This window comes from Lytechinus pictus, unplaced genomic scaffold (genome assembly GCF_037042905.1).
Source record: "Lytechinus pictus isolate F3 Inbred unplaced genomic scaffold, Lp3.0 scaffold_19, whole genome shotgun sequence".
Lineage (NCBI taxonomy): Eukaryota > Metazoa > Echinodermata > Echinoidea > Temnopleuroida > Toxopneustidae > Lytechinus > Lytechinus pictus.
Genome location: NW_026974140.1, coordinates 19614149 through 19629429, shown reverse-complemented (window position 1 = coordinate 19629429; position 15281 = coordinate 19614149). Strand labels below are relative to the sequence as shown.

Sequence of the window (15281 nt, the reverse complement as noted above, 5' to 3'; positions counted from 1 at the left end):
AGGTGTGAGAAGACCACTTTGAGCCAGAATGCTTTCAAGCTGTTCATATATACGAATAAACGCCTGGTACATTTGTTTTATATCAATTAGAACCAAACTCTATGCGCCGGGTTTTGAAAGTCTGGTTACTTACATTGAATGAACTACTTTTCCCAAAGCCATCGCGCTCAGTGGAATGCAGATTAGTGCCTGCGCTGATGTCACATGAATCGCACGAGACAGACCGCTGACCGGCATGCCAAAGAAATATTAAGCTAATAATAATCTCTTTATCTAAACTAATGTCAGAATATTTGCATAGCGGGAAATATATAGAGCTCTGACATCACAAAACATCTGAATATATTTGGTCACATGATGCTTACATGTAAGTACAGTATCAGAACAAATCACTAAATAGGACTAATCTGTGTAGGATGCGATTTTAATTATTTCAGGTGGTCAGCCTTTCAATGAAATGATGCTAAATATGGAAGATTCATTAAACTGACATTAAGAATCCGATATGCCTCAAATGCAGCTCTCTCGCAGTTACAGTATCATTGACCATTCGTTTATGAACTGCATCTGTTATGTGACACGTCACTGGAATGAGGTGCCAACTGAACTGGAAGAAAAGGGGCTAGTACTAAAACTTCTGTTTACGGTACACAAGTAAATTGTTGATTTCTCCCCTACGCTTGGACATTTTAAAATAAGACATTTTCTCGCAGGTTAATTTTTCCTCTTTACGATCGATACTTTCTAATCATCTGGTCTTCTCCTTTAAGGCCTGAGATTCAACTAGGGCAGAGTTGCCTGCATATAAAATTCTAATCAGTTCAATACTCCTAAAAAAATCCAATATAGTCCTGTGATGGCAAGCTTTCATCATGTTTTTGCAGTCTCTACTGATGTCATATTATCTGCTCCTTGGTTGACATCACCAGTTACAGTAGAGTTGAATGCAATCTGGGGAGATTCATCTGATACAGGCTCACTCTGTGATGTTGCCATGGTATCCTTCCCAAGAGCCTTTTCTACTTCTTGTGCAAGGTCAGGGGTTTCTGGTTGAAGGCCTTGTTCTTCAGAGTTCATTTGATTTAATCTTCTATTCAATGGATTGATTTCCATGTAAACTGAAATCTCTCTGTGATTCACATTAATCAGTTTGGAGATACATTTACTGGTGCAAGTCTCCTACAGATAGAAGGGATAAATAAAATGAACAAAAAAAGGTTCAATACCAAATACATGTATCTGAATGCTGATCATCACCCAGGTTTGGAAAAGACCATGGTAAGTTTGGTAACATACATGTATATGGCAAACAATCAACATCCCTTTCAAAATCAAATACCAAAGCAGTGGTTCTATCTGGTGCATGCGCTTCTTGGAGCACATCACGCTTTTCAAAGTAGTGCATTTACCACTACACGTACGAAGTAGCACTTTTCATTAATTTGTACTAAATTTGTATAGACTTTATCCTGTTTATATAGCATTTATGGGTGTATTAAACAGCCTCATTATTTAAAAGCTTTGGGGGCTCCACCCCATCGACCCCTGCAAGGGGGCTTCCTTAGGCAGGTTCCTAAATTCTGACCAATCTTTGTGATGCTACCACTGGCGTAAATCCGTGTTGATGAGTGGGGGGGATGACTGTAATATTTTGGAATTTTTTTGCAATCATGTTTTTAGATATGCAAGGAATTGTCATTGATATGTCCACAGTGGCGTACCGTGGGTCACGGCATTGGGGAGGGGGGCACCAGTAAAATTTTTGAATCACTAAGTGAGTGCGCGAAGCGCGCTAAGTTGCCAGTTATACTGACCTAATAGAGACATTTTAAGGACAATGTCATTAAACGGATATGTATCTCACTGATCAAATAATGCGAGCGCGAAGCGCGAGCTGAAATTTTTTATATTCACACCTAAAAAGGGACAATATAATCAAATTTGTGTAATCATGATAGGTACCTGTCTCGCTAAACAATGCGCGCGTGAAGCGCGAGCTGAAAACTTAGATAATTCAGACCTGAAGTGGGGCATTCTAAGGTTTCTTTGTAGGAATTAACTAGGACCATACGTATTTCATTAACCAAATGATGCGAGCGCGAAGCGCGAGCTGAAAATTTTTAATATTCAGATCAGAAGGGACATTTTATTAAAGGACTGATTTTAGGAATTCATGAAGAGCAGACATATCTCACCAATCCACTAGTGCGAACGTAATCATGGACAGGAAATGTTTCATATATAAGAAGACCTTAACATGGGGCAATAACTTTTGAGTCATGAAAAAGAAGCATATGTCACTACATAAAACAATGATAACTCAAGTGCTAGGAAATATATTTGGTTTATATTGACTTGAAAACGGGATGTTTTAGTACAACAGGATTATATATCTCGTTAAACAGACAATGCGAGCACCAGGAACAATAGAAAAAGACGTAGGCCCTGGGCAAATTATGTTTCATAAAGTTGTAATGTAACATTACATAATTATAATATAATATAACATTATAATGAATATTTTCTTCTTTCCCACTACGTTTCTCTTCCTTTCTCCCTTTTTTCTCCTTTCCCCCTTTCCCCGTTTTTTTTTTGTCAGCCGATGGGGGGGATGTGCCCCCCATGCCCCCCGTAGTTACGCCACTGTATGTCCATATGGCAAATACCCCTCCAATATTATTATCTTTTTTTACCCCATGATGGTTTAATGGTTTTATTAGAGATTACATTTAAAAAAATTTGACATTCCATCTTAATCCCTTCCCAAAGACCCCAACATTGATGAATTGGAAGAAACAGGGGTTTCTCTTCAATGTTATAATAAGGACATAAGTATTTCTTTTGGAAATGGTGAAATGGCTCTTTATTTGCATTTATGATTCAATAATATTGTTTTATTTGTTAAGCGGTATTTTAGGAAGAATTTTCACCAATAAAACAATTATCTCTTGTGATTTTTTTTTCATTTCTTTCGTAAAAAGTGGGGGGGATGTTTGTACAGGCCATCCCCCCCTCCTCAAAAAGTGGGGGGGATATATCCCCCCCCCATCCCCCCCCCCCTGGGATTTACGCCAGTGGATGCTACACTGTGTTGGATAGTGGCATGGTACACTAATTTAGTGTACTATGCCACTATCCAACACAATATAGAACCCATGTACATGTACAAAAGTCTGCATCATTTTTTAAGTTATGAATTCAGAAAATCAATCTAGTCAATACGCAAAACAAACTATGTAGCATAGTATCCAAACTGAGAAAATTGTCATCTAAAATATGATTTCAAAAAGTGAAAAACTTTATTATTCTTTGATTTTTTTTTCATCTACATGTAACCTCTTCAATATTTTGTGCCAAAGTAAGGTATGACATAGCCTATAATCTAAGCGGAGGCTGCAGTTATTGTCTTTGGTGTTATGCTGAACGCAAGTGATACGTCTGATGTGGCAAAGACTACGAATTGTGGCTGCGAAGCCGCCATCGCCTATAGACACCTGTCTTCCTAAAATGCTAATTTTTGGTACACAGCCACTTTATATAAATGAATCTGATCAAATGTACTAAAAAAAAAATTCTCAGACACTATATGAATCTGATCAAATGTACTAAAAAAAATAATCAAAATCACATTTATTTTCTTATGTATTTTATTGTTTTCTAAATTTGTTATGTATTTCTTTGTTTTTTGACTTTCTGTTTTTTATTGTTTCTTCAATGGAAATTGTTGGGGACTTTATTTTGACCATAAATAAGATGGAATTGATTGATTTCAATCAGTAAAAGGAAAAATGATACATTAATGAATTTTGGCTAAAAACACTATTTACATTGGATTTGTACACAAATTATTCACGTTTTTGTGCAATTTTGGGTCTGCATGCACTTCCAAAATATTGCGTAATTTCGGAATCGCGTACCCGGGGGTCGCAAATTTGGTCTCAAAATTTGCGCGAGACTTAAATGTAAAAAGTCAGTGAGCGACGCGATCAAAATATTTCGCGCGGCAGATTTATCACGAAAAATGTTGAGGGGGGGCTGAATCAGCCCCCCCCCCCATCTAAAGTGACAATAATATGGTTGCAAAGTTATGTGTCATAAGAGGGTCTTGCATGTAAACTTTAATGTTGACCTGAAAATGACCTTTGACCTTACCATGTGACCTCCACTGCAGCTTAACATGCACGGTTGCGGAGTCATAAGTCATAATGTTTGTGACGGACGGATGACGGATGGACAGACGACATTTGGATCCCTCGGTCTCACCTTCACCCCTGGTGGGCGAGACAAAAATGGTAATTGGTATCAAATTATTTGGGAAAAAGAACTCTGTCAGCACTTTTGTCAAGTTTGTGATTTTAAGATGAAGAGTAGTATTGTTTTTTTTTTTTTGGGGGGGGGGCTCACATGATAAAACAGCCAGCACAATCACTGCAATACAAATTTAGATTGTATTGTGTATTGTAATAATGAAATTAAAATGATTTAAATGTAGTCTCACCTCCATAGGTGTAAGAACCCTGTAGTTTAGATTCTGAACACATCGTGTGAAACAGGTCTCTGTAAACTGGTTGTACATCGACAAGAAATCCCTCAACTGTATAAGGAAAGATACAAGTTAATATCAATTAAGATTCTGAATACATCGTGTGAAACAGGTCTCTGTAATTGGTTATACATCGACAAGAAATCCCTCAACTGTATTAGGAAAGATACAAGTTAATATCAATTAAGATTCTGAACACATCTTGTGAAACAGGTCTCTGTAAACTGGTTGTACATCGACAAGAAATCCCTCAACTGTATTAGGAAAGATACAAGTTAATATCAATTAAGATTCTGAACACATCGTGTGAAACAGGTCTCTGTAAACTGGTTGTACATCGACAAGAAATCCCTCAACTGTATAAGGAAAGATACAAGTTAATATCAATTAAGATTCTGAACACATCGTGTGAAACAGGTCTCTGTAAACTGGATGTACATCAACAAGAAATCCCTCAACTGTATTAGGAAAGATACAAGTTAATATCAATTAAGATTCTGAACACATCGTGTGAAACAGGTCTCTGTAAACTGGTTGTACATCGACAAGAAATCCCTCAACTGTATAAGGAAAGATACAAGTTAATATCAATTAAGATTCTGAACACATCGTGTGAAACAGGTCTCTGTAATTGGTTATACATCGACAAGAAATCCCTCAACTGTATTAGGAAAGATACAAGTTAATATCAATTAAGATTCTGAACACATCGTGTGAAACAGGTCTCTGTAATTGGTTGTACATCGACAAGAAATCCCTCAACTGTATTAGGAAAGATACAAGTTAATATCAATTAAGATTCTGAACACATCGTGTGAAACCGGGGTCTGTAAACTGGTTATACATCAACGAGAAATCCCTCAAATGTATAAGGAAAGATACAAGTTAATATCAATTAAGATTCTGAAAACATCGTGTGAAACAGGTCTCTGTAAAATGGTTGTACATCGACAAGAAATCCCTCAACTGTATTAGGAAAGATACAAGTTAATATCAATTAAGATTCTGAACACATCGTGTGAAACAGGTCTCTGTAATTGGTTATACATCGACAAGAAATCCCTCAACTGTATTAGGAAAGATACAAGTTAATATCAATTAAGATTCTGAACACATCGTGTGAAACCGGTCTCTGTAAACTGATTGTACATCGACAAGAAATCCCTCAACTGTATAAGGAAAGATACAAGATAATATCAATTAAGATTCTGAACACATCGTGTGAAACCGGTCTCTGTAAACTGGTTATACATCAACAAGAAATCCCTCAACTGTATTAGGAAAGATACAAGTTAATATCAATTAAGATTCTGAACACATCGTGTGAAACTGGGGAGCGTTTCATCAACATTTTTTCCCGACATGTTGTCAGATCTGACATCTTTCCTTGATTTTGATTGGCTGATAAGCAATGTTACTATGGTAACTGTCGGATAAAATAGGACTTGTCGGATAAAACGTCCGACAAGTCCTTTCATGAAACGCTCCCCAGGTCTCTGTAATTGGTTATACATCGACAAGAAATCCCTCAACTGTATAAGGAAAGATACAAGTTAATATCAATTAAGATTCTGAATACATCGTGTGAAACAGGTCTCTGTAAACTGGATGTACATCGACAAGAAATCCCTCAAATGTATAAAGGGGAAAACATTTATAAGTTTTGAATTTTCTAATTTGAAAAGGTATTTATTAACAAGTGGAGCGTCTCTGGCAGTCTCACCTGTGTTTGGGGTCAATATTTACAAAAATTTCAGCTCGCGCTTCGCGCTCGCATTGTTTGTTTAGCGAGACAGGTATGTATCATGATTACAAAAATTAACTTATAATGTCCTTTTTTGGTCTGCATATCAAAAATTTTCAGCTCGCGCTTCGCGCTCGCATTATTTGAGCAGTGACATACATATCCGTTTAATGGCACTGTCTTTAAAATGTCCCTATTAGGTCAGTATACCTGCAACTGAGCGCGCGTGACTCAAATATTTTGCTGGTGCCCCCCCAATGCTGTGACTCACGGTACGCCACTGGTTATACATCAACAAGAAATCCCTCAACTGTATTAGGAAAGATACAAGTTAATATCAATTAAGATTCTGAACACATCATGTGAAACAGGTCTCTGTAAACTGGTCGTACATCAACAAGAAATCCCTCAACTGTATTAGGAAAGATACAAGTTAATATCAATTAAGATTCTGAACACATCGTGTGAAACAGGTCTCTGTAATTGGTTATACATCGACAAAAAATCCCTCAACTGTATTAGGAAAGATACAAGTTTTAAGATTCTGAACACATCGTGTGAAACAGGTCTCTGTAAATTTGTTGTACATCGACAAGAAATCCCTCAACTGATTAAAAAGGAAAGATAAAAGTTAATATAAACTAATATTCTCAACACATCTTGTGAAACAGGTCTCTGTTAACTGGTTGTACATGACAAGAAATCCCTCAAATGTATAAAGGGGAAAACATTTATAAGTTTTGAATTTTCTAATTTGAAAAGGTATTTATTAACAAGTGGAGCGTCTCTGGCAGTCTCACCTGCATCGCGCGATTCAATATAGCAGCAGTGCTGACTTTGTAAACTACTATAAAATAATTATTCAGAAAAAACGCCATTCATATAATGATACAATACTGAGCATGATCGGTTAAGGGTTAGCATTGAGGTGAAATTTTTTTTTTAAAGATATTTCTATCAAAATTGCTTTTAAGATAATCTTTGATATCTCAGGTTTCAAAGATTAAGAACTCAGTTTCATGAAGATTGATAAATCCGAAAGTACTGGAATAGTCCATTTTATTCGTAGGGGTGCTATTACCTCTCATCACGGACGGACATTTTTACTCAAATTAAATTCTCTCTAGTTTTATTGTTTTTAAAGTTATTCTAATTTGGTTTGGATGTTCTTGCATTCTGAACATTAATCTATTATCAAACATAAATTAGTAGAAAAAAAATATTGGGAAGTAATTTTTTTTGGTAGGTGTGAACATTTCCATTTTGAAATTTCCGTCCGTGATGAAAAAAAAAATAAAAAGTTTTTTTATTTTTTATCAGAATAGAAATAAAAATAAAAAGGTGTAGAGGTATCTCACTAAACACTGTACATCATTTTATTAGAACATAGCTGAAATCCATACATTTTATCCATATCATAAACTCAATCAAAAATGGTCACGGACGGACATTAATTTCATCACGGACGGACAATGTAAATTCACTCAAATTCAATTCACTCTAGTTTTATTGTTTTCAAAGCTACTCCAATTTGGTTTGGATTTTCTTGTACTCTAAACATTAATCTATCATCAAACATAAATTAGTAGAAAAAATATGGGAAGTAAATTTTTCTGGTAGATGTTAACATTCCATTTTGAAATTTCCATCCGTGATGAAATTAATGGCCGTCCATGATCATTTTTATTGAGTTTATGATATGGATAATATGTATGGATTCAGCTTTTTATTCTTTATCAGAATAGAAACAAAAATAAAAGTGTGTAGAAGCATCTCACTAGACACTGTACATCATTTCATTTGAATATAGCTAAAATCCATACATTTTATCCATATCATAAATCAATCAAAATAATTGCAGACGGACATTAATTTCATCACGGACAGACAATGAGCAAATACTGAGCAGATTATGAATTTAATTTTAGTTCCAATTTGCTGTGAAAAATGGTACTGAGAATTATTCAGAACTCAAATGGATGGAAACCTACAACTCTTCACAATTTTTTGTGTAATCTTTCTTTGGCTGTACTTGGGGCTTAATTGGAATGCAGATAGAGTTGGAAGCTACATGTATGCCAAAAAGCAGGAAATGAAATAGAGCAAGAATACATGTAAGTCAAAAGCTGTATATTTCATCAATTGAAGCTTGCAGAAAGTGATGGAAAAGAAGAAAGTAGAATGCATACCGGGGTATTCTGATAAGCAGAAAAAAAAAATTCATTTTTTCCATGTGCAAACCTATGGATTCACAATGCTCAATCTAACAGAACATGACATCACGTCCTTGAGGCTTGTGAAAAGTACATAATTCTTTTTTTTTAAGTCCATTTTGGAGCTAATTTTGAGCAAATTGCTGATCTGGTAATCTGAAAATGCATACAATTCATTAAAAAAATTGCACTGCAGTGTTTATAAGTTTAATTGGTATCTGATTTCAATTTTGGATTTGGTCAGTGCCTAAATACATGAGGGCTGTTGATATGAAGGTGTGTCTCCACTTTAATATGGACAAAAGATAAATTTGAAGAGAGCCTGGACAAGTGTTGTGGTCATACTTGATCCACCAAACAAGCATAATGATCAGCAACCTGTGAATCTTTTGGATTTACTAAATGGACATAAAAAAAAAATATGTGCTCTTCGAAAATTAATGCCTAAAAATGTATGAACATTTATCATCATGATAAGAATCAACATGATCATTGATCCACTGGATGTTGATTTGGTACCAACTACAGTATTCTCTAAATTGAAAAGAAGACAATGTGCATTAGGATATTTGATTTTGAAAAGAACTGTCTTTAAAAGCAATCATATGGCTAGATTATTTTGTGTGTCTAGCATAGAAATCATGTTGCTACAACTTAAATCAAGTTGTAGCAACTTGATTGAAGTTGTAGCAACTTGATTGTGCAACTAATATTGTTTAATCATATAAAAAAAATGTACAAATCATCAATACATTAGCATTTGTTCCCCCAAACAAGTAATAAGAACTTCTTACAAGGTACTTCCAATGTATTTTATTTGTGTCCGTCCGTGATGTCCGTCCGAGATGTCCGTCCGAGATGGAAAATATTTGCAATTCTCTCAGAAGTTTGATATTGGTTAAGAATTCAATATGCTGAACATAGAAGCTAACATACCCGAGTGTAAGTTGCATTAACAATTATTGGTCAATGTTAAGCTATTTAGATAGAAACAATAAAAATGTTCAAAAATTCTGAAAACCACATTTCTATCATGTCCACAAATATGGCACATTTGGTGGCTACCTTTGTTTGTAGGTAACCATGGCAACAAACTTTTTTCATCATTCAGCATACTTTGTCCTACCCTTCACTATAAAACACAAAGGAACCATGTTCATCTTATTCCTAATTTGTTACAAGCCTTCAAAGTTTTCAAAATCTATCAAATGTCCGTCCGTGATGAACCGATCACGCTCTACTACGTTCATTGACAATAAATGACATTTGACCTTGATCATGCGACCTAAGACTTGTCAGTGATACTTGACTACCCCTATATCCACATTTAATAAACTTTATCTATAAACTTTGAAAGTTATACCAGCAATCTGATAATTACCTCCAAAATGGCCAAAGTTCAATGACCTTAATAAGGACGTTCCACAGTTAAAATGAAATCCATGTCAGTTTCACCAAATTTTACAGAGAGTTATTTTGGTATCTATACATTATGAAAATGCAAAAAATAATAGGCTCACATGCTTATTTTTTTTTCTACGGAACTTCAAAGTCGCCGTATTTGAATGATATGAAATGTTGCGCAATCAAGAGAATTGTGCCTCTCTTAGACCTCACAAATTTACCAAATGAGTTTAAATCATCTTCACTCTGTCAATATCACATCAAACTTCATCAAACTTTAAGGATATGTAACTACATGTAAGTGATTACCAAAGTAGAATATCTTTTAATTGGCAAAACTATATCTATTTGAAGTCAGCAGTGCCCTTATTTGACAAGAATGGTGCATTATAAACTTCCAAAACTAGCACATCAATGATGTGGAGCTCATCCGGCATTTCGCAACGAAATTTAACACAATTTTTATTTCAGCCCAGTTGACACTGTAGTGAATTATATTGGTGACATAAATTGAGGATATAGAATTGAAATTGATGAAGAAATGACATAGAAGCATTTTTTGTGATCTATGAGTAAATTTCATATAAATTAAAAAGCATAAATAATTTTCTAGTCAAAATTTCTGAACTCTGTGTAGAACCTTGGTGAACCTCATGTAGCTCTCAGATGGAACAAAAATAATCAAAATCAATCAACAAATAAATAAGTATTTTTTGTGAGTTTTGAAAATGTATGAATAAATTAGCATATTTAATTAGTTTCAAAATTCTGTGTTGAAATTTTGTATCACCACCTCGAGCTATCATATAAAGCGAACGAAATTGAAATTGATCAACAAATGAAGGAGAAAAAACATTTTTTGTGATTTATGAATAAATTTTGCATAAATTAGCATAAATAATTTTCTAGACAAAATTTCTAAATTTTGTGTACAAGTTTGGTGAACCTCATGCAGCTCTACCAGATGGAAGAAAAAAAAATCAAAATCGGTCAACAAATAAAGAAGAGGCATTTTCTGTGATTTATGAATAAATTTTGCATAAATTAGCCTACATGGTTGTAAATAATTTTCTACTCAAAATTCTGTGTAAAAGTTTGGTGAACCTACTGTTCTACCAGATGGAAGAAAAAAAATCAAAATCGATCAACAATTAAAGAAGAAGCATTTAGTGTGAATTTTTAAAAATACGCATTTATAAATAAAGCATATTTAATAAATTTCAAAATTCTGTGTAGAAGTTTTGAATCCCCTACCTAAAATGCTATCATATAAAAGCAAACAAAATTGAAATCAGACTTGAAATGATGAAGAAGAAGCATTTTGAAATTCAGTCAAATATTAAGAGGCATTTTCTGTGATTTATGAATTTCTCATAAATTAGCATAAATAATTTTTTACTTCAAATTTCAAAATTCTGTGTAGAAGTTTGGTGAACCTCATGAAGCTCTACCAGATGCAAGAAAATAATCGAAATTGGTCAACAAATAAAAAAGAAGCATTTTATGTGAATTTTTAAAATATGCATAAATTAATTTTGCATAAATTAGAATAAAAATTGTTCTCGTCAAAATTTCAAAATTCTGTGTAGAAGTTTGGTGAACCTCATGAACCTCTACCAGATGGAAGCAAAAAATTCAAAATCGGTCAACAAATAAAGAAGAAGCACTTTTTGTGAATTTTGAAAATGCACATATATATTTAATGAGTTTCAAAATTCTCTGTAGAAGTTTTGAATCCTCCACCTAGTGCTATCATATAAAGCAAACAGAATTGAAATCGGACTTGAAATGGCGAAGAAGAAGCATTTTGATATTGTGGACGGACGCCACGCCACGGCATAAGCCCATCCGGCCTGAAGACGTGAACCAAAAATTAAAAAGTATAGTTTAAAGGGGAATCCAGCCTTGCCCATAAAATGTTGTGTTGGAAAGGAGAAAAATGAATTAAACAGAATGGTGAAAGTTTGAAAGAAATCGAACAAGCAATAAGAAAATTATAGCTTCTTTAAAATTGAGATCACTAATACTATGTAGATTTTAAATTGGCAACTGGGTAAGTAAATTATGACAAAGGGCAAGGACAACTTTCCCATAGGCCATGTACTTTATTATCAGGGATTTGTGGTTTTCTCCTAAGTACCAATTCCCCTGGGGCAGTAATCTAAATTATAACCCAGGTAGTATATGTTTTATGTCCTCATGAAAGAAAAATATAATTTGAAATAAAACTTTTGGGAAAAATTACATTTTAGCCATAATATGTATTGGAGTACATGGAAGAGTAGTCCTTGCCTTACATCACTATGACATCCCATATGTGGCCAATTTGAAGTCTCCATTGGTATAGTGATTACCAATATTTACAACTTTTAAAAATTCATAACTTTCTTGTTCTTTGTCCAATATTGTTCAAACTTTCCTCTATCAACTTGTCTGATTTTTCTTTTCCTTATAAAAACAAGTTTTTATTTGGGTAGGATTCCCCTTTAAGCTGCACTTTATTCAAAATCCATGTCATTTTCATCAAATTCGGCAAAAGTGTAGAGGAATGCATTGCGAAAGTGTGGGGAAGTTAAAAATATGGGGTCCATGTGCTCGTTTTTAAACTACCGTATATCAGTGTCCAAAGTGTTGCGAGTTGGCTTGGAAATCGCCTAAAATGCGCCGAAAATTTGCAAAAGTTTAATGATACCATCTTAATGGGAATGGTTCCGTAGTTCTGCTCCCAAACACTTAAAATCCATGTCATTTTCATCATATTCTCTAGATTTGTATAGGAATATATTCTAAAGACGTTAAAACATTAATAATATGGGGTCCATGAGCTCGTTTTTAAACTGTCGGTTTCCAAAGTGTTGCGAGTTGGCTTGGAAATTGCCTAAAATGCGCCGAAAACATGCAAAAGTTTAATAATACCGTCTAAAAGCCAAATGGTTTCCTAGTTCTGCTCCTAAACACTCAAAATCCATGTCATTTTCGGCGTTATTCTCTAGATTTATAGAGGAATATATTCTGAAGACGTTACAACATAAAAAATATGGGGTCCATGTGTTTGTTTTCAAACTATCATTGTCTAAACTGTTGCGAGTTGGCTTAATTGGAACAGCCCAAATGTGCCGAAAATACGTTGCAAAAGTCTGTTAATACCGTCCAAAATGTCTAAAATAGGAATGGTTCCGTAGTTTTGCTCCCAAACATTCAAAATCCATGTCATTTTCATTATACTCTCTAAATTTGTAGAGGAATATATTTTGAAGACGTTAAAACATTAAAAATATGGGGTTCTATTTCATCAAATTATCAGTGTCCAAAAATATACCGTCTAAAATGGAATATTTCAGACATTGAAAATCCATGTCATTTTCATCTTACTCTACACATGTAGATACTTCAGCGCCTGAATATTCCAAATATGTAAAAACTAACATGGGTCCATGTGCTTGATTTTTTGCTATAGAGCTTCAAAGTTCACCCAAATGGATGTTCTTAGGAATTACGCTTAAAAAAGAATTTGGCATTTTTTTTAAATCTAGAGCTGTGTATTCTGAAAATTAATTTATCCCAGTACAAGAGCAAATACAGTTTTCCCATACCTTATTGTATACAAAGTAACTTGGTCCAATAAGGTAAAGCTAAAATTAACTGTTAAAGTTGTGTCGTGTCACTCACAATGTTGTGTCACTCACGAAATGCTGTGTCACTCACGGTATCATATTGTGTAGATAAACAAGTGGAACGCCTCTGGCAGTCTCACCTGCATCACGCGAATCAATATAGCAGCAGTGCTGATTTTCGAAACTACTATAAAATAATTATTCACAAAAAACACCATTCATATAATGATACAATACTACGTTCATTGACAATAAATGACATTTGACCTTGATCACAATGCGACCTACATGTAAGACTTGTCAGTGATACTTGATTACCCCTATATCAACATTGTATAAACTATATCTAGATAAACTTTGAAAGTTATGACAGCAATCTAATAATTACCTCTAAAATGGCCAAAGTTCAATGACTTTAAATGACCTTTGACTTTGGTCATGTGACCTGAAACTCGCATATGAGATGTTCAGTGATACCTGATGACTCTTATGTCCAAGTTTTATGAACTAGACCAATACAAGCAGAGGTATGATAATTCAACAAATACCCCCAAAATGGCCAAAGTCCACTGACCTTTGACCTTGGTCGTGTAACCTGAAACTCGCACAAGATGTTCAGTGATACTTGGTTACTCTTACATGTACATGTATGTCCATGTTTTATAAACTAGACCAACACACTTACAGAGATATGATGGTAATTCCACAAATACCCCCAACATGGCCAAAGTTCATTGACCTTAAATGACCTTTGACCTTGGTCATGTGACCTGTAACTCAGACGGGATGTTCAAAGATACTTGATTACTCTTATGTCCAAGTTTGATGAATTTACATAATGACTGCTTTAAACAAGTTGTAACAGAACCAACTCGAGGAAACAATATTTTAGACAAAATCATTTCTAACTGTTAAAATCACTTTAAAAATCCACAGATTCTTGCGCCAATAGGTATGAGTGACCATAATTGTGTTTTGTGGTGCCCTTCTTCAGAAAATGTGTCATTGCAAAATATGATCAAAAAGAGATCTGTGCATCCTTTTCCTGATAGCGGAATTCGTGAATTTGGGTCTTGGTTAATTGATCATTCTTGGGAGGAAGTATACACCACAGAAGATCCTTCTTCAAAATGTGATTTATTTCTTCATACTCTTCACACCAATCTTGATCGATACTTACCGGTAGAATCCGTATCTAGGCATGTAAATGACAAATCATGAATGAACTGTAATATTAAGTCATTAATTTCGCAAAGGCAAAAATCTTGGCATGCTCGTAACCAAGTCCTTTGGCGGTATTTAAGAAATAAAGTAATAAAACCGATTAGGGTTGCTAAGAAAGAGTTTTACAATAAAAGAGTACGCAACCTTAAAACTCAGAATCCTGCTAACTGGTATCGACAAATTAAGTATATCTGACAAATGGTCCTCAAAATCTAGCACCAATTAGCATTCCGGGTCTGTTAACAGATGTTCCAAATAATTATAAAACTGCCAATCGTATAAATGACCATTTTCTACAAATTGCTTCAAACTTACCTAGGTTTAATTTAAACAACTATTACTGTGTTTCTTACCAGCGCCCTCTATGTGCCCTATTGTTCAGCCGTATGAAATATATAAACTACTGTGTAAACTAAAATTACAAAAATCAAGTATCTCCAATGATTTACCAGTCCGCATTATTCGAGAGTTTGCAATTGAATTGAGTACTCCGTTGGCTGATATCTTAAACTCATCTTTCCATCTACATGTAGGTGTTT

General features: G+C 34.5%; 1 protein-coding gene across 1 annotated transcript; it reads right to left on the bottom strand.

Annotated features, from left to right (window-relative positions):
* Window positions 1–410: 410 nt before the first annotated feature.
* LOC129260733 (mitochondrial import inner membrane translocase subunit Tim10 B-like) lies at window positions 411–4592 on the bottom strand. Its single transcript, XM_054898686.2, has 2 exons — window positions 4499–4592; window positions 411–1179 (listed from the first exon to the last, which is right to left on the bottom strand). The coding sequence occupies exons 1-2, from the start codon at window positions 4574–4576 to the stop codon at window positions 871–873; spliced, it is 387 nt and encodes a 128-aa protein (XP_054754661.1). The 5' UTR covers window positions 4577–4592; the 3' UTR covers window positions 411–870.
* Between the last annotated feature and the right edge of the window lie 10689 nt (window positions 4593–15281).